At 38.2% G+C, this 21217-nt stretch overlaps 1 protein-coding gene across 1 annotated transcript in view; it reads right to left on the bottom strand.

The window, feature by feature from the left end:
• The window catches only part of UTRN (utrophin), a 469064-nt gene that overhangs the window by 267607 nt on the left and 180240 nt on the right, over window positions 1–21217 (bottom strand). Inside the window, 3 exon segments of the mRNA XM_086708068.1 lie at window positions 5736–5811; window positions 8921–9070; window positions 11350–11485. Of these exon segments, the coding sequence (XP_086564194.1) occupies window positions 5736–5811; window positions 8921–9070; window positions 11350–11485 (362 nt within the window).

The following is a 21217-nucleotide window of genomic DNA, read 5'->3' as shown; positions in this document are numbered from 1 at the left end:
ATAGGAAAGATGAACATTTGCCATGTTGCTGAAAGCAATGTTTCTACTTCAGGATTCAATTTTTTTTTATCAAATCCATAAATTTGTCTTGGGGGATTGTTTTCCCAGAACGTTTACAGTTACACTCTTGTCTTTTCCAAAGATTTGATAAATATTTTCTCTATTTTTTGTTTGCTTTTCTGTTTTTGTCTTGCTTTGTTTTTAATTTTTTTTTTTAATGTTTATTCATTTTTGAGAGACAGAGACAGTCAGACCATGAGCACGGAAGGGGCAGACAGAGGGAGACACAGAATCCAAAGCAGGCTCCAGGCTCTGAGCTGTCAGCACAGAGCCCGATGAGGGGTTCGAACTCACAAACTGTGAGATCATGACCTGAGCCGAAGTCAGACGCTCAACCGACTGAGCCACCCAGGCATCCCGTCTTGCTTTGTTTTTAATAATGAGAGGTTGGTTATTATTTTTCTTTAGTGTTGATAAAAGAATTAACTATTAGCTCCATCTGAAATCCACGTTAGCATACGGTATATTAGATGAGGCTTAAATTTTTTTCTAAAAAAAAAATAGTCAATCTATACATTAAGCATAATTCTAATAAAAATCCCAACAAGTCTACGTGTAACTTGGCAAAATCATATATTCACAATCAGATTTTTAAATCAATATAGAAAAGGACCACAGTTGGGTGCCTGGGTGGCTCAGCCAGTTGGGCGACCAACTTCAGCTCAGGTCATGATCTCGCGTTTTGTGGGTTCGAGCCTCCTGTCAGGCTCTGTGTTGACAGCTCAGAGCCTGGAGTCTGTTTCAGATTCTGTGTCTCCCTCTCTCTCTGCCCCTCCCCCACTCACGCTCTCTCTTTCCTTCAAAGATAAACATTAAAAAAAATTTTAATAAAAAAAAGAAAAGAAATAAAAAAAAGAAAAGGACCACAGTCAAAACAGGTGGGGGGTTATGCCCTACCAGATATTTAGTTGTATCACTTAGCTAATAATTAATGATTAACTCAGTATTTTATGGACCCAGACATCCAAAGAGACCACTGGAAGAGACGAGCCACAGTGCATAGGTGGCAGAGAAACCTGACCTTGGCAGAGACTGCATTAAAGATCAATGAGGAGGAATTTACTGGCCAATAAATGATGCTATGCTGGCAAGAGTGGACACCCATGGCTGGAGCGAAGAGATGATGGGACAGAATTTGACCTCACATGCACCTTGGGGAAATTAGTTCTTGGTGGATTAAGAACCTGAATATGAAAATCAAAACTGTACAACCATCAGTTGAAAATATAAAAAAAAGAAGCTTTCCAATTTTAGAGTACTAAAAATGCTCTAAAAACACACAAAAAGGGGAAGCTATTGATAGACCATTAATGTTTAAGAATTCTGAAAATAGCACCACTAATAAAAATATTAGAAGCCATAGAGGCACCTGGGTGGCTCAGTCAGTTAAGCATCCGACTTCAGCTCAGGTCATGATCTCACAGTTTGTGGGTTTGAGCCCCACGTTGGGCTCTATGCTTACAGCTCAGAGCATGGAGCCTGCTTCGGATTCTGTGTCTCCCTCTCTCTCTGTCACTCCTCCACTCATGCTCTGTGTCTCTGTCTCTCAAAAATAAATAAACATTAAAAAAAAAAGCCACAGACTAAGGGACAGGATATTTGCAATGTACACTCTAAACAAGGAATTCGTAACCAAAATAGTTTATTTTGAGAAAGAGTGCACGCATACACATGCATGCACCATAGGAGCAGGGGAGAAGCAGAGAGAGGAGAGAGAATCCCAAGCAGTGCAGAGCCCCACACAAGGCTCTATCCCACCAACTGTGAGATCATGACCCGAGCCAAAAATCAAGAGTCGGGACTCTTAACCGACTGAGCCACCCAGGCACTCCCAAAATAATTTTTTAAACTCCAAAAGTATCAATCAGACAATCTACAAAAGAGGAAGCAAGAAAGAAATAAACATGAAAAAGGCTCAATCACACAGGCAACTGAAAAAAATGCAAACTGAAATGAAATGCCCGATCTCTATCTGTCACAGGTTCACAACATAACGTCTGGGGAGCTCTGGGTGCCCAGAAACCCTTCCAAATTAGGATTATCATAAGTGATTTGCCTTTTCACAGTCATTCCTTCCTGAGTGTAGAGGGGTTTTGCACTCAAGACTACATGCATCACGTGTGGCTCCACAACAAACTAATCGCAGAAGTGGCAATGAGAATCCAGATGTCCTCTCAGATCCAGAAACGAAGGATTTTCAAAAGTGTAAAGCAATGTCACTCTGTAGTTCAATTTGTTTTTGTCTTGGAAAAATTAGTTTATAATATTAATATTTACAAAAACATGCTGTTTTTGCTAACATAATAGATTCATTATTGCTATTTTAGACAAATTAATAAGTAATGCTTCAAATTTCTGGGTTTTTTAATTAGGTAAATATTTATAAACATAACTCCCACTTTGAGTGTCTTCAATAATTTTTAAAAGTGTAAAGGAGTCCCGAGAATATAATGCTGAAGTGGCAGTAACATGTAAAACAATGAGAGCCCTCCCGTGGCTGGCGGCAGTGTGAACCGGAACAGGCTGTCTAGACAACATCTAGTGAAGTAGAAGTTGTTCATCTTCTATGACCCAGCAATTCTACCACGACAGACCCTAGAGAATACCTCACGTAACATTCTGCCCAATCCTCACTGTTGCTTTCAAAACACTGAAACAACCTCAATATTCACCCATCGTTTCAAATCACCAAGGACCTCAGAGGGACCTACTACGTGCAAGCACTGTTCTAGATGCTACGAGTATGGGAGTATGTGCGAGACAAAGGTCCTGCCCTCGGGGGGCCTGCACGCTAGTGGAATAGACAGATGTTGTGAAGTAAAACTAATGCAAGAAGATGGGAGAGAGATGGGATGTATTTGAGAAATGGTGGTCAGGGTCAGGAAAGGCCTGAGGTAGCATCTGAGGAAAGAACTGAATGGAGTGTGTGAATCAGGCAGGTATCTGAAAGAAGGGCCCTGGAAGAAGAAGGAAAGAAGCAGCAGCAAGCACACGAGCCATAAATGGAAATGTTCTCAGCATGTTAGCAATAGCAAGCAGACCAATGTGTTTGAAATAGAACAAACAAAGGGAAAAGTGGTAAGAAATGCGATTAGAAAGGGGGGCAGCAGGCAGATCACACACGGTCTTCTGGACCAGGTAAGACTTTAGCACTCATTTATGGATGACAAAAGATATAACAAGATTATGAGCCACAAGGGACACAATGAAACCTATGTTTGTAAAGCATGACTTAGCTGCTAGCAGAATAGATTATGGAAGAGTGGTAAGGCAAGAAGAGAATCAGGACAGTGAGTTAGGAGATTATTCCTGTAACAGATGAAAGATGAGGGTGTTCAAGACCAGGGAAGTAGTTGGGATGAGACATGGGGATGACAATTTGCTGAATAATTAGATCTTAACTCCAGAGAAAAGTCAAGGGTGACTTCAAGTGTATTGGCCTAAGCACTGGCCAGGCTATCCAAAGTTAAAAAGTGGCTAAAGCCATGGGACCAGTGAGCATACTAAAGGAGAGGGTTCTGAGGACTGCAGTGGATCTGTGCATGGAGTACTACATGTCGTTGAAAATGCACTGACCAGAGCTGTATGCATCAAAACGTATGCCAGCAAGAATGGTCCAGTAAAGAAGAGAGAAAGAGGGTAAGTAAAAAGCCAAGAGAAGATGTGATGCAAAGCACAAGGGGAGGACGTGATCTCAGAAAGAAGAGAGATAAATCCTCCAGGGAAGTGGGAAGCACGCACAGTTTGTGAGCACAGATGTAGAGAAACCTACGTACAGGGATTCTCTCTGATGGGAAAAAGAAGATCTTGTTGGGCAAAACGTATTTCATCTTTTAAAAATGAGAAGAGGTCATGAGTGGAGAGATGGGCAGCCAGGGGAGCTCAGAAGAAAGTGCAGTAGGATTGTCTGTGAGTGCTGAGTACCCACGAGCGTGGTCAGCAAGGGAAGCTGGCATGGATGAACCACGAAAACAACATGCCAAGTGAAAGAAACACAGTCTGATTCCGTTTATGAGAAATACCCAGAATAGATGATCCATGGAGACACAGCGATTGGTGGTTGCCACTGCCTGGGGGTAGAATGGAATGGGGAGAAACAGCTAAATGAGTAAGAGATTTTACTTTGGAATGATGGAAGTATTTTGGAACCAGACAGAGGTGGTGGTTGCACAATACTGTGAATGTATTCACATGTCAATCCAAATGTCACTGGATTGTTCACATTGAAATGGTTAATTTTATTTTTTGAATATAATAAAAAGAAGAAGAAATGGAGTTAAAAAAAAACACCATGTAGGACGAGAGGGACACACTGAAATAAATTTCAGGTCTCATACCTGTTCCAGGGACGAATGTCTTATTAAGAATGAACTGCCCACCTACTGGAAGGTGTACTTCTGCTATTAGCTCTTCTACTAAATGTGTATTAAAATGTTGTGTATGAAAACTTTCTCTGTTCCTTTGTCATAAGGACATTTAAAAAGGTAAGATAGCCTATTGCCCTTTCCTAAAATGCATCAAGTCTGTTTCCTGTCCTTATGGGGTTGAGTTTGTATTTGCAAGGCAGCAATACTCAAATGTTAATTCAAGTGTTTTGAATGTAATCAATGGACCGACCAGGCCCCAGGTACTTCTTGTGTAAGGTACTGGGAAATACAAGTAGAACACAACACAAACTGGGCCCTCAACAAGCCTGCGATTTCAAATAAGTTTTCTTAAAAGTTTCACCACTCATACTTTTCCAGAATCCTAAGGAGAAACAGAAGGTGGAGGGGACAGAGGAGAGGAGGGGAGGAGGGAGGAGGGGGAGGAAGAGAAGGAGGATGCGTGAGGCAGGGTGGAGGAATACAAAGGAAGGGAAGAAGGCAGGAAGAGAGAGAGGAGGAAAAGGAGGGGAGGGGAGTGGTGGGGGGAGTGGAAGAAGAGGAGGAAGGGGAGAATCAGCAGCACCACCACAGCTGGCACAGAGTAAGTGGAAAGTTAGGGTTAATCACACTTGGGGGTTTGCCTGGTGACTCGGCAGAGGCAGAGCAGGGTGAGATGGTTTCAATGAGCCTGCAAGGCAGTGATGAGCAGTGACTGGGGTGACCTCTGTGCAGTAGCCCACCCTCTACTCTGGACAAGGAGAGAAGGAAATAACCAGTGACCAGACTCTTCTTTCTCCAAATCTCAGTGATCAGCACTTGTCAGTGCGTATCTTCACTGGGATGGAGAACTCTTCTAAATCCCCATCTCCCACCTGGTTCCAAGAATATTCAAACTTTCTGTTTCCAGTCCTGATCAGTGTCTAATTATACGACCCCAGAATATGTTAACACAGCAGGTTGTGGCTGATGTCCTGAAAAGACTGCACATCTCCAGAAAACTATTCCTCAATTTCCTCACCTTGTTCTCCCCTGGCCTTCAGCAGCCTCTGTGGAGGCCCAGATCCCACTCCAGTCCCAGGAAATAAGTCTCAGCTACCATGGCAAGGAATGCCTTGCACATGCTGGACAGTGAAATATATCTTGTTTTAAAAAAGACATTCTTTTCAAGTAACTGAAAAGTAGAATAATAAGTCACCACTGCACTGTGTTTTTAAGTAAGTTTTTCTAACTCCCATAGGATGCTTAAAATTATAAAATTTTGTTATGCCTATAAAAAATTTTTTTGTTAAGAAATAAACTGTATCTTACCAGCCATTCTTGTCTGAGACACAGAACTGGGTTCCTGGATGCGTTCCTTCAATGTGGTAGGCACTTCTCTGCATATCTACAGCATCAGGCCAAACAAAGAGAAGAATACTATATAAATAAAGATGATTATATTTTTGAAAGAGGAAGTGTTATTCTAAGTGATAGTTCTGCTGCTTTTCTTCCCCCTCAACGCCTGAGCTTCTGTCTCCACCCTCACATCCACTGCAGTCTTGCCAAAGCCCCCACTTTACTGACATTACTGTCAAGAGTACCCTCCAGTCCTTAGCTGTCCTAGTCCTTTGTAACATTTAATGTTGTCCCCTCCCCTCCCCGGAATACTGTTAATATTCTGCAATCCTGACTTTACACCTACCTCTCTGATCGATCTTCTAAGCATCCTTCACCAGCTCATTCTCCTCTGCCCGTCCATCAAATACTGACACTCTATAGGGTAGGTTTTTTTGGTCTTCCTACCCTTGACCCTGGCTTCTCTCCCTGAGTTCTGGTTTCTAATGGTTTCATTTATCATGTGGAGTTTTAACAGGCTGACAACTCCGAAAAATGTATCTTCAGTCCAGCTCATTCTGTCAATTGGATATTCAGACATGTCCAAATCTGAATTCATCACCCATTTCCCTGCCACCCCCTTCCCAAGGTGATCTAATGACTCTAACTGATCTTTCCAGATCAGTGATTCTGATCTGGACACTGGTCTTTGCTCAGAGGAGTTACTTGATATCCTGATATTATCCTAAGGCCAACCATTGCTAGGATCACGCCATCCATCTCTAAAGTGAAGCTAGAGTGATTTTTCAAGATGTGACTTTCTCCTGATTAAAACCCATCCACTGCTCTCAAGGCGATGAAGTGTTCTCAAGATGGAGCTCGAATTCCTTGTTGAGGCATGATGAGGCCTCTAGGATCTGGGTCTGCAAGCATCTCTTATTCTTCTCCTGCTGCACACTGAGCTACTTCCAGGACCCAAATGCACTGTGCTCATTCCCTGTCCCCTGTAGACCCTTCCACTTTTTTGATTCTTCTCCCTGTGATGCTCCTTCTCCCATTCTTCATCTACCCATACTTATTCATTCTTTCTAAATTAGCATGGATATGATCTCCACCAAATCTTCCATGATTACTTCCCAAAGCCAGGTAGGTGCACTATCTTTGTGTCCCCATGGATACCTCTATGTTGTAAGTATTTGACTACTTGTCTCACCAACAATAAACTCTTTGGGTTAGAAGCAGTGTCATACTCTTTGCTATATTCCTAGTTCTTAAAATGGTGCCTGGCATACACCAAGAGTCCAGTCAAAACTACTGAGTGAATAAATACATGAATGAATGAAATGCCCCAGGTTAGTATTTCCCAAAGTACATTTATTGAAATTCTCTCCACAGTAAGTACTGTCTGACCTTGGACACTCATAATTCACCTAAGTAGAGTAAAATCAACGTGAAGTGATAAAGGAACTTTTGGCTTTATCTAACACAGTGCTCCCAAATTAACCACTGTGTCCTCTTCCACACAGTATCTACTGACATCCTTTGTGTTAAATACATATGTGTGCTCTGACTGAATATGCAAAAGCTGTGCCTGGCATGTTTGACACAGGGCCAACATGTCTGGAGAGTAGTGTAAGGGAGAGAGACGGGAAGATGAAGTCAGAGAGAAAAGAAGAAGCCAGAACATGAGGGGCCTAACAAGTCACAGTAAGAAGCAGCCTTTATTCCGAGTGAGATGGAAAACCATCAGTGGGCTTTGCTCAGAGGAGTTACTTGATTGGAATTATGTTTAAACAAATACTTCCCTGTTTTGTTGAGAAGAGATTGGCAAAGGGCAGAGGAGAAAGCAGGGACTCCAGTGAGGAGTCCGTTGTAGTAAGCAAGACAAGAGATGATGGTGGCTTAGAACTAGTTCGTAGCAATGGGGTTAGGGAAAAGCATTCAAATTTATGACATTCTTCAAACCTAAAAAACAAGTTGAAAAAAAAGTACAGGGAATACCCAGCATGCTACCCAACACCTATAATTGTTATAATTTTGCTACATTTGCTTTATCATGTATCTAGCAATCTGGCCGTCCAGGAAACCATCTATCAAATAGATACGTATTTTGAAGGAGAAGCTGATAATGGTGACTCCAAGTTTTGGAGCTTTTAAAATTAAGATGTAACTCATAAGACCGACTCCAAAGATTCTGACCAAACAATAATGAGTAATTACCAGTAAATGAGGTGGGAGAAGTACAGTAAAGCACAGGGAGGAGGTGGAGATCAGGAGCTCAATTTTGTATGTTAGTATGAGATACCCATTGGACAGCCAAATGAACATACTGAACAGGTCATTGTACATGGAAGCCTAGAGCATAGAGAGAGGTCAAGGCCAGAGATATACATGTGTGAGTTATCAGTAACAGTGACTCATCAAGGTATAATTCTCAACTAGAGAATTTAGGTCAATAAAGCACCTGCATCATTAGATATAGAATGATGGCTATCATTTTAAGGGGATCCAGAAGGGTAAAATTGACTGATATGGGATCTATCCAAACCAGGGGCAGAGACACATCCATTCAGTGTCTCAGACAGACCTCACACTCTGATATGGTATGTACCAGGGTAAAATAAATAGAATCTATGACTTTATCTGCCTTTAATTTGTTTTAACTGCAAAAAAAGTAATGACATGAGGGGAAAGACCTTAGCTTAGTCATTTCTAGTATATACTAGGCTAGCACATACTCTGCCTGGAGCCCAGTAAATATATGAATAAAAGAATAAATCATTAAAAATAATTAATGGATTGAATAAAATCATTAAAAATAAACCTACATAGGTGAAAAGTCATGTGCAACATCAGGATGCTATTTTAAGATCTACAATTTACAACTTTATATGGTATTTTATTTTCTAATTCTAATAAACATTCATTATTTGATGTAGTATATACCCCAAAATCCCTAGACCAAAATATCCCATGTAAAATAAAAAGTATTCTCTGAGAATATGTTTCTGTCCATGACAGATGAAAAAAAACAGTAATTACAAACATTGGTAAGCATTAGTAAAACGTGCCCATGTTTGGGTATGCTTTTTAAAAGCAGAACAGTTATATAATCCCACTTCCTTGACAACAAAATCAATAAACATGAGAAAGGGATCACAGTAATTCTTAATGCACACCTTATTCCACGTTGAATTTACAGTTCTTAAGCTTTCTGAAATTTTTTGTCTTTCATGTAAGCTCAGACTTTTATCTGAAAGCACTTCCAACTCAGTTCTATTCAGCCATTTGAGTTTTTCAGCTTGGATGTCCATCTCCCGGGTTAAGTCCTAAAGGAGTCAGAAGAGAGTGTCATAAGAAAGTTGTCATACCGAGGAAAGTTCAACTACTGTATCAGAAGTCTCTTTCGGTAATATTCTTAGAAATGTGGATTTCTCAGGGCGCCTGTGTGGCTCAGTCGGTTAAGCGTCCGGCTTCGGCTCAGGTCATGATCTCATGGTCTGTGAGTTCGAGCCCCGCATCGGGCTCTGTGCTGACAGCTCAGAGCCTGGAGCCTGCTTCGGATTCTGTGTCCCCCTCTCTCTCTGCCTCTCCCCCGCTCATGCTCTGCCTCTCTCTGTCTCAGAAATAAATAAACATTAAAAAAAAAAAGAAATGTGGATTTCTAATTTCTTTTATTTTCTTAGAAAACAAACTTATAAAAGCCTGAACTTATATTAACAAACTGTTTGGTTTTTTAAGTTTATTTTGAGAGGGTGGGGGAGGAGCAGAGAGAAGGAGAAAGAGAGAGAGAGAGAGAGAGAGAGAGAGAGAGAATCCTAAGCAGGCTCCACACTGTCAGCGCAGAGTCTGATGCAGGGTTTGAACTCACAAACTGGGAGATCACAACCTGAGCCAAAACTAAGAGTTGGATACTTAACCAACTGAACCACCAGGAGCCTCTGAACTTATATTAACAGACTGTAACTGATATGGGAATGAACACACATTTTCAGGGTGCATTTGTATGCCCTTGTGCTTTGGCCCTCTTTACCCCCATCTCTTAACAGGGTCAAATTATATCATATTTACATTGGTAGTTTCACATTCTGTTCTTAGATAATGAAGATAATGTCTTTTCTAATCAAACGCCAAAAAAAAAAAAAGAAAGAAAGAAAGAAACCACAGGAACACCTTATGCATTCATCTCTACCTTATCTCTACCTAACCTAATATACCATCGCACTCTTTGTGACAGCCCCCAAATTGTTTACAAAGTGAAATGTTCCAAGAAAACTACTGAAATTTTTAGGTAAAACAGGAACAATTTTGTTAGATATTTGTCTAACAAGAAGAAAACTTAGTAATTGTTTGCCACATATTTTTCATTATATTAAAAGTTCCTTTCCCAAAATGCCTCAATCATACTCCTTAAGCAAAATGTTTCATCCAATTAGGGGGCATCCTTTTAGGCATACTTAGATGCATGCACATGTGTGTTTCAACATGCACAATTTCTTTTAAATCTTCTTTTTAATGTTTATTTATTTTTAAGAGAGAGGGCAAGCGGGAGAAGGGCTGAGAGAGAGGGAGACACAGAATCTGAAGCAGCTCCAGGCTCCAAGCTGTCAGCACAGAGCTGACGCGGGGCTTGAACTCATGAACCACGAGATCATGACCTGAGCCGAAGTCGGACGTTCACCCGACTGAGCCACCCAGGCGCCCCTAACAATTTCTTTTTTTTTTTTAATAAAAATATGAGCACATTAATCTTATTGTTTTGCAACAGTATTTTATTTTTTTATTTTATTTTTTTATTTTTTTTTTCAACGTTTATTTATTTTTGGGACAGAGAGAGACAGAGCTTGAACGGGGGAGGGGCAGAGAGAGAGGGAGACACAGAATCGGAAACAGGCTCCAGGCTCCGAGCCATCAGCCCAGAGCCTGACGCGGGGCTCGAACTCCCAGACCGCGAGATCGTGACCTGGCTGAAGTCGGACGCTTAACCGACTGCGCCACCCAGGCGCCCCATCAGTATTTTAATTCTTAACACAAAATATATAAAATGTATAGATATAAAAAAGTATGGATATTTGGATACATTTATATATATTCATCTTTACATATTTTTACATATTGCATACATATATAACTATAAAAAATTCTTGTTAGTTGTGGATCAACAAAGGACATTTGATTAATACAATCATGATGAGAAGCCTATATAGTAAGCTGTGATGAGTTGCTCCTAAGTCATTTAGAATTTTCTTAAAAAACTCAGTTTTAAAGATAGTTATCAGTAACTATCTTCTAAATCTAACAGCAAAGAACTACACTTTACAGTATTATTGTATTCCAAAATGTTGAAGTCTGTTTAAAATACCCTAAAAATCTTTGGTCTAATACTGAGACCACATGATCTGTCACTTTTCTATGAGTGAAACCTTACCTCTGCAAGAACAAAATTATAGCTGCTCTTAAAAAAAATTCCTCTAAAGTTCACCACATTTACCACAAAGAACAAAGTTTCTTCCCCTTTTCTTCTTCAGTCATGCAACCTCTTATTTTTAGCATAAATGTTCATGCACCAAAAAGCATTGGCAAATATAGAGACAAATAAACCACTTACTGTTAATTCTTGCAGGTTTTCTTCCAGCTCAGTAGTTGATCTCTTTTGCACAGCACTCTCAGTCTTTGATAACCAACAGATAATATCATCTAGTCTTTTTCTATATTCCATCACCTGCTTACTCACTCCTTTTAGCCTAAAAGAATACATTATTGAAAAACATTGACAAAAATTATCCAATTAGAACAGTATATATTTGCTTTGGATATCCTGACTAAATATACCACACACAAAAATGTTCCTAAAAATTAATATATATTTTTAAATGAGTGTCAATAGTGATATGTACATTGTCCAATACCAAAGATTCTTTGACAGTATGATAATAAACATTTTTCCTTCATTAAACTCAAAAACATTGAAACTAAACATTATCTTCTTTCATCATGAAAAAGTCTACAGAAATTTAATACAAAAGATTTTTTTTAAAGCTAGAGACCACTGTACAACATAATGGAGATTTAAAAAAAGAAAGAAAAGTGTCTTTACCCCCCAAAAATAAGAAAAAACACATAATTCTCTTTGAGTAGTCCATGGAGATAGAAAGTCATCATTATATGACATAGTATTCACATTAGGTGGCAACTATTACTCTATTCATAGGAAAGAAAGAATAAGAAGGCAAGACACTGAGAATGGAAAGTTTTTACAAGTATTAGGAAAGACAAGAAAAAATGGAAATTTGGTTAGCTTGTTAAAATAAGTATTATATTTGAATATAGCACCAAGTTATAAAAAGAGAGCTAGAAAAAACAAAGCAAAAGTTTTAAAGGATATAAGGAAACAAATAGTCATATGAATATAAAAAAGGAACTGCCTTAATTAGATCTTTTAAATGTTGTAAGAATAACATTTATAAGTATATAAACCATCTGTCAGAAGATGAGAATATGACTAGAACTCATGATGACAAGATTATGTATTTTTCAGAGAGGGTTTGGAAGCTATTTACAGCTTGGTGGTGGTATCATTATTTTTATAGTTGTGGCTATTAGCTGCCAGTTTAAAAGTTAAATGCAATTTTTTAAATGAATTGCATTTTGTTATCCCTAATAAAAATTTACATTTTTATGGCTATGACTTTTTCCTTTTAATCACAAAAAAACTAACATATGATACACTATATAAATCTAATCCAATGCTAAATAAGTACTTGCATATTTAACAGAGTCGGTAATATTTGAAAGAGTCTTTTAATGTTTAAAATCTAATGATAATCACTACATAATCACAAGTTTTCATTTTTAAGTTTCCATCAGGAAAAAACACTGCTTCGAAATTAAAATAAATAAATCAAACAATAGTATTAATTGTTAAAGACTGACAATACCAAGACAGGTAATTTACCCTCTTTATCAAAGAGTAATTAACTTAAATAACAGCTTTATAAACACTCAACTACTATTATAAACCTTGTATTAAAAGAAAAGACTTAGAAAGCAGCAGAATACACATTCTTTTTGAGTACACATGGAACATTCTCCAGAACAGATCACATACTGGGTCACAAATCAGCTCTCAACAGATACAAAAAGACTGAGATCATACCATGCATATTTTCAGATCACAATGCTATGAAACTTGAATTCAACCACAAGAAAAATTTGGAAGTCCTCAAAGGCATGGAGGTTAAAGAACATCCCACTAAAGAATGAATGGGTTAACCAGAATATTAAAGAATAAAACAATACATGGAAGAAATGAAAATGAAAACATGACAGTCCAAAACCTTTAGGATGCAGGAAAGGCAGTCCTAAGAGGGAAATATATTGCAATTCAGGCCTATCTCAAGAAGCAAGAAAGGTTGCAAATACATGACCTAACCTTACACATAATGGAGCTAAAAAGGAACAGCAAAGAAAGCCTAAAGCCAGCAGAAGAAGAGAAATAATAAAGATTAGAGCAAAACTAAATGTTATAGGAACAACAACAACAAAAACAAAACAGGAGAACAGATCAACAAAACTAAGAAATGGTTCTGTGAAAGAATTAACAAAAATTGATCAACTCCTTGCCAGATTTCTCAAAAAGAAAAGAGAAAGGACCAAAGAGATAAAATTACAAACGAAAGAGGAAAGATCACAACCAACACCACGGAAATACAAACAATTATCAAAGAATACTACGAAAGATTATATGCCAACAATCTGGGCAATCTGGAAGAAAAAGGCAGATTCCTAGAAACCCACAAACAACCAAAACTGAAATAGGAAGAAATAAAAAATTTCAACAGACCCACAGCCAGCAAGAAATTGAATCAGTAATCAAAAACCTCCCAACAAACAGGAGTCCCGGGCCAGATGGCTTCCCAGAGAAATTCTGCCAGACATTTAAAGAAGAGTTAATACCTATTCCCAAACTGTTCCAAAAGATTAAAAAATGAAAGGAAAACTTCCAAGCTCATTCTATGAATCCAGCTTTACCATGATTTCAAAACCAGACAAAGACCCCACTAATAAGAAGAATTACAGGCTGATACCCCTGATGAAGATGGATGGAAAAATTCTCAACAAAACACTAGCAAAATGAATTCAACAACATTAAAAGATTATTATTCACCAGGATCAAGTGTGATTTATTCCTGGGCTGCAAGGGTAGGTCAATATTCCCAATCAATGAACATGATATATCACATTAATAAAAGAAATGATAAGAACCATAGATCCTGTCAATAGATGCAGAAAAAGCATTTGACAAAGTACAACATCCATTCTTGATAGAAAGCCTCAACAAAGTCCAGATACAGGGAACACACCTCAATATCATAAAGGCCATATTTGAAAGACCCATAGCTAATATCATCCTCAATGGCGAAAAACTGAGAGCCTTTCCCCTACCCTCAGGGACAAGACAAGGATGTCCTCTCTCACGTTACTATTTAACATAGTACTGGAAGTCTCAGGCTCAGCGATTAGACCACAGCATCCAAATCAGCAAGGGGGAAGTCAAGCTTTCACTATTTGCAGACAACATGATATTCTATATAGGAAGCCCAAATGACTCCATCAAAAAATCGCTAGAATTCATACATGATGTATTCAGCAAAGTCACAGGATACAAAATCAACATGCAGAAATCTGTTGCATCCCTATACACCAATAACAAAGCAATAGAAAAAGAAATCAAGGAATTGATTCCATTTACAGTTGCACCAAAAACAGTAAGATATCTAGGAGTAAACCTAACCGAAGAGTAGAAGATCTATACTTGGAAACTATAAAACACGAAAGAAACCAAGAGGACACAAAGAAATGGAAACACATTCCATGCTCATGGATTGGAAGAAAAAAACAGTGTTAAAATGTCTATACCACCCAAAGCAATCTACACATTTAATGCAATTCCTATCAAAATACCACCAGCATTTTCTGCAGAACTACAACAAACAATCCCAAAATTTGTACGGAACCACAAAAGACCCTGAATAGCCAAAGCAATCCTGAAAAAGAAAAGAAAAGCTAGAGGCATCACGATTTCAGACTTCAAGTTACATCACAAAGCTGTAGTCATCAAGACAGTATGGCACCAGCACAAAAACAGACACGTACATCAGTGGCACAGAACAGAAAACCCAGAAATGGACCCACAACTATACGGTCAGCCAATCTTCAACAAAGTAGAAAAGAATGAAGACAGTCTCTTCAACAAATGGTGTTGGGAAAACTGGAGGGCGAGATGCAGAAGAATGAAACTGGACCACCTTCTTATATGATATGCAAAAATAAATTCAAAATGGATGAAAGGTCTAAATGTAAGATAGGAAACTACAAAATCCTACAGGAGAAAATAGGCAGCAATCTCTTTGATCTCGGCCAGAGAAACTTCTTATCAGACATGTCACCAGAGGCAAGGGAAACAAAAGCAAAAATGAACATTGGGACTTCATCAAGATAAAAACCTTCTGCACAGAGAAGGAAACAATGAACAAAATTAAAAGGCAGCCTACAGAGTGGGAGAAGATATTTGCTAACGACATGTCTGATAAAGGGTTAGTATTAAAAATCTACAAAAACTTATCAAACTAAACACCCAAAAAGCAAATAATCCAGTTAAGAAATGGGCAGAAGACATGAATAGACGTTTTTCCAAAGAAAACATCCAGATGGCTAACAGACACATAAAAAGATGCTCAACATCACTCATCATCAGGGAAATACAAATCAAAACCACAATGAGATACCACACCACCCCTGGAAGAATGGCTAAAATTAACAATAAACAGGTGTTTGGCAAAGATGTGGAAAAAGGGGAGCCCTCCTGCACTGTTGGTGGAAATGCAAACTGGTGCACTCTGAAGAACAGTATGGAGGTTCCTCAAAAAACTAAAAACAGATCTACCAATACAATTCAGCATTTGCATATTAGGTATTTACCCAAAGGATACAAAAATACAAATTCAAAGGGTACATGCACCCTGATGTTTATAGCAGCATTATCAACAATAGCAAAGCTGTGGAAAGAGCCCAGATGTCCACCAACTGATGAATGGATAAAGATGATGCTGTGTGTGTGTATACATGCATGTACACGTACATGAAACACATTCATGTATATACATACACATACAAACACACACACACACACTGAAATATTATTCAGCCATCAAAAAGAATGAAATCTTGCCATTTGCAACAACACAGATGGAGCTAGAATGTATTACACTAAGCAAAATAAGTCAATTAGAAAAAGACAAATATGATATGATTTCACTTGTAGAATTTAAGAAAAAAGATAGATGAAAATATGAGGGGGCGGGGAGAGGAGCAGAAAAAAACAAACTGCAAGACACTTAACAATGGAGAACAAACTGAGGGTTAACAGAGGGAGGTGGGTAGGAGATGGTCTAGATGGGTGATGGGGATTAAAGAGGGCACTTGTCAAGATGAGCACTGGGTGTTGTATATAAGTGATGAATCACCGAATTCTCCTCCTGAAACCAATGTTGCACTATATGCTGGCTAGCTAAAACTAAAAAAAAAAAAAAAAAAAAAGAGAGAGAGAGAGAGTTGGAATTTATATTTCCAATGTTTCATAATCATGACTAACTCAGTATTTTGAAAATATATCTATGAAGGATATATTTTCTATGAAGGAAACTAACATCAAGCAATTTCAATAACATATTTGAGTCACAAAATTTTCATCCTCAAACTAGCTAAATATAATCTACCCTTTAAATGTTATCACTAAGAGTAAAAACAAGTTATAGATTTATGTTTAAACAGATAACAATTGCTCATTAAGGAATAACAGCATAAGTTGACAAACTGTACAAATACATAACTACAAGCACTCAATACAAAAACAAATTAAACTGTGTGCTATTCCTCAATGACTCTGATACCAGTACACACACAAGCTCCTAAAATTGCAAGGTGGCCCCAATTTAAGATAAGTTACAACCTGGAATGAAGTCAAACATGAATTTATGAAAATAATATTGCTTTAGTTAAAATATAAGATGTTGCAGAAGAGATTCATTATTCTTATCTCTTCCCAAAAATGAGTAAAATATGTATTAGCTTCACCTTGTTAGTTCCAGGAGGAATAATTACCACATTCCACAGAGATCCATTTGAAAATCTTTAGCAGAATTTCTGCTAGCATTGTTAATACCATGCCAGCAAATACATCTTTTGCCTTAAGAAGGCCTGGGAGCTAGATGATTTGCAAGCTAGAAGGACTCTCCATGAAAACTCATTAGCACGGCACACAAAACCCTATGGGACCTCAGCTTCCAATCCCAACCCCGGTCCCCTGAATCCTCCTTGTCCTGTAACTTTGCAAATCTCTCACCTGGTCATGCTATTTCATGCTGTTCCCCCTTTGCCTGTTCAACTTCTTTTCCCTAGAAGCCTCTCCCTCGGATAAATTTATGGGGAGTTGTTAAAAATGCTTCAAACCTCAGTTCAAGATACTTCTCCTCTGATACCTAAATTCCATGTCCCAAAAAGACCCCACTGAAAAAGAGAACTACAGGCCAAAAGAGAACTGATGAACTTAGACACAAAAATTCTCAACAAAATACTAGCAAATCAAATCCAACAGTACATTAAAAGAATCATCCACCATGATCAAGTGGGATTTATTCCTGGGCTGCAAGGGTGCTCCAATATTCACAAATCAATCAACATGATACATCACATTAATAAAAGAAAGGATAAGAACTATGTGATCCTATCAATAGATACAGAAAAAGCATTTGACCAAGTACAACATCCATTCTTGATAAAAAGCCTCAACAAGATAGGGATAAAGGAAACATATCTCAAAATCATAAAGCCATATACAAAAAACCCACAGCTAATATCATCCTCAATGGGGAAAAACTGAGAGCCTTTCCCCTACCCTCAGGGACAAGACAAGGATGTCCACTCTCACCATTACTATTAACATAGTACTGGAAGTCTTAGCCTCCACAATCATACAACAAAAGGAAATACAAGGCATCCAAATCAGCAAGGGGGAAGTCAAACTTTCACTATTTGCAGACAATATGATATTCTATATGGAAAACCCAAAAGACTCCACCAAAAAATTGCTAGAACTGACACACGAATTCAGTAAAGTCACAGGATATAAAATCAACATACAGAAATCTGTTGCATTCCTATACACCAATAGTGAAGCAGCAGAAAGGGAAATCAAGGATTCGACACCATTTATGGTTGCACCACAAACAAGATACCTAGGAGTAAACCTAACCAAAGAGGTAGAAGATCTGTACTTGGAAAACTATAAAACACTTATGAAAGAAACTGAAGAGAACACAAAGAAGTGGAAACACATGCTCATGGATTAGAAGAGCAAACATTGTTAAAATATCTATACCACCCAAAGCAATCTACACATTTAATGCAATTCCTATCAAAATACCACCAGCATTTTCTGCAGAACTACAACAAACAATCCCAAAATTTGTATGGAACCACAAAAGACCCCGAAAAGCCAGAGCAATCCTGAAAAAGAAAAGAAAAGCTAGAGGCATCACGATTTCAGACTTCAAGTGATATCACAAAGCTGTAGTCATCAAGACAGTATGGCACCATCACAAAAACAGACATGTAGATCAGTGGCACAGAACAGAAAACCCAGAAATGGACCCACAACAACACAGTCAACTAATCTTCGACAAAGCAGAAAAGAATATCCAATGTAATAAAGACAGTCTCTTCAACAAATGGTGTTAGGAAAACTGGAGGCCAAGGTGCAGAAGAATGAAACTGGACCACTTTCTTACACAATACACAAAAGTAAATTCAAAATGGATGAAAGATCTATATGTGAGACAGGAAACCACCAAAACACAAGAGGAGAATGCAGGAAGCAACCTCTTTGACCCCAGTCAGAAAAATCTTACTAGACACGTCTCCTGAGGCAAGGGAAACAAAAGCAAAAATGAACATTGGGACTTCATCAAGATAAAAAGCTTCTGCACAGGGAAGGAAACAATCAACAAAACTAAAAGGCAGCCTACAGAATGGGAGAAGATATTTGCTAACGGCATATCTGATAAAGGGTTAGTATTCAAAATCTATAGAAAATTTATCAAACTAAACAAACAACCCAGTTAAGAAACAGGTATTAGATATAACAGACACTTTTCCAAAGAAGACATCCAGATAGCTAATAGACACATGAAAAGATACTCAACATCACTCATTACCAGGGAAATACAAATAAAACCATCATGAGATATCAAAATGGCTTAACAACACAATAAACAACAGGTGTTGGCAAGGATTTGGGGGGTGGGGCACGGGGAAGGGAGCCCCCTTGCACTCTTAGTGGGAATGCAAACTGGTATAGCCACTCTGGAGAACAGTATGGAGGTTCCTCAAGAAACTAAAAATAGAACTACGCTACAATCCAGCATTTGCACTATTAGTTATTTACCCAAAAGGATACAAAAAACATAGATTCAAAGGGGTACAATGCACCCCAGTGTTTATAGCTGCATTATCAACAGTAGCGAAGCTGTGGAAAGAGCCCAGATGTCCATCAACTGATGAATGCATAAAGAAGATGTGGTATATAGATATGTACACACACACACACACACACACACACACACACACACACACACACACAGTGGAATATTACTTAGCCATCAAAAAGAATGAAATCTTTCCATTTGCAAGGACATGGATAGAGCTAGAGAGTATTATGCTACGCAGAATAAGTCAGAGAAAGACAAATACCATACGATTTCATTTGTATGTGGAATTTAAGAAATAAAACAGATGAACATAGGGGAAAAAAGAAAAAAGAGAAAGACAACCTAAAAAACAGAGTTTTAACTATAGGGAGCAAACTGAGGGTCGTGGAGAGGGTTTGGGGGGACTAAGTGGGTGATGGGCATTAAGGAGTGCATTTGCTGTGATGAGCACTGGGTGTTGCATGTAAGTGATGAATCACTAGATTCTACACCTGAAACTGATATTACACAGTATACTAATTGACCGTAATTTAAATAAAAACATGAAAAAAAATTCCATGCCCCATCACTGCTGCCTCTGTGACAACACAGTATCTCCTTAACAACATGCTTTTCAATCATACCATATCATTTGTCCTTTTGAATATTTTCTTCATCCTAATCTCTGAGTTCCTTAGAGGTTCAAAAGATATTGATCAAACCAATCAATCAATTACTACCAAAACTCAGCAATAACATGCTTAGAGAATAAGTTTTCATTTCACTTACTATTGTAAAAACTAGATATTTTGAGTGTTTACTATGAACAGTTTGCCATATCCTTTTCACAAACACTGTCTCATTTAATCCTCATAACACTCCTCTGAGAAGTTATCACAGCTCTTATTTACAGAGGAGGAAACTTGGCCAGAGAGCTGTGGTCTTCCGGGATTTGTTCACGCACGGTAGGTGAAAGCATAAATTCGTGCTATCACCAACTTTCTGTGAGACCTAGACAAATTACTTAACCTCTCCCCTCTCAGCCTCAATTTCAAAAGCTATACAATGAGCCTAAGAGTCCCTGCAGAAGAGAGTTGAGAAGATAAAATGAAACAATGTATGCCAGGTGCCAAATGTGGTCTCTACCACATGGCAATCTCTCAACCCAAAGGCAAAACCATTATTTGCCTCTGACCAAAACACACAAAACAATAGATGTTATTTTATAAAAAGCAGCCATAGGCCAAATAGTCATAGCTCCATATTTTATGTTCTATTTTACACTATAAAACTGGACTTGATAAAATATTAGATTGGTCCATAACAAAACAATAGCTTATCACTAATATATCACCTACAAAATTAAAATTAGAAAAAAAAATTGGGGGCTTTTCAATCCAAAACTACCATCAACCTAAAAAGAAGATCATCAATGGGGTGAAATGTATTAAACAAAGTAGAAATCATCCATTAAATCTTCAGCGTCTCAAAAATAACTTCAAATAATTTTAAAGCAATATATAAAATAATTTGTATGTTGAGTATTATATTCACTGGTAATCAAGCATTTTTGCAATCCGAAGACACACTAATAAAATCTGGGGCATTGTAACATAATCTGACACAAATCAGACAGTAATTCATTGTATTTATTATATTATGCAAATGAGGAACTATATTATTTACAAAGCACCAGCATATGGGGATGTAACACACCCTTAGACATTAAGAACAACCAAGTAAGAGGGATTTCAGAGAAGACCCCGAGGCCCCATCAGGAAGTGGGTGAGTGAAATGTCTGACCCTGAACCCAGATCTTCAGTCTGCAAGTCCAAGGTATTCCTGACCTAGTCCAAGTTCCTTCCACACAGTTGCCATATCATAATAAAATGTCAGAAATGAGAGGAATAAAGATATTTTTCATACATATCACATCTGAGTAGAAATGTG

The sequence above is a fragment of the Puma concolor genome, chromosome B2, assembly GCF_028749965.1.
Source record: "Puma concolor isolate L17-30 chromosome B2, mPumCon1.1.hap2, whole genome shotgun sequence".
In the NCBI taxonomy this organism is placed as follows: Eukaryota; Metazoa; Chordata; class Mammalia; order Carnivora; family Felidae; genus Puma; species Puma concolor.
This window is presented reverse-complemented; position numbering and strand designations above follow the sequence as displayed.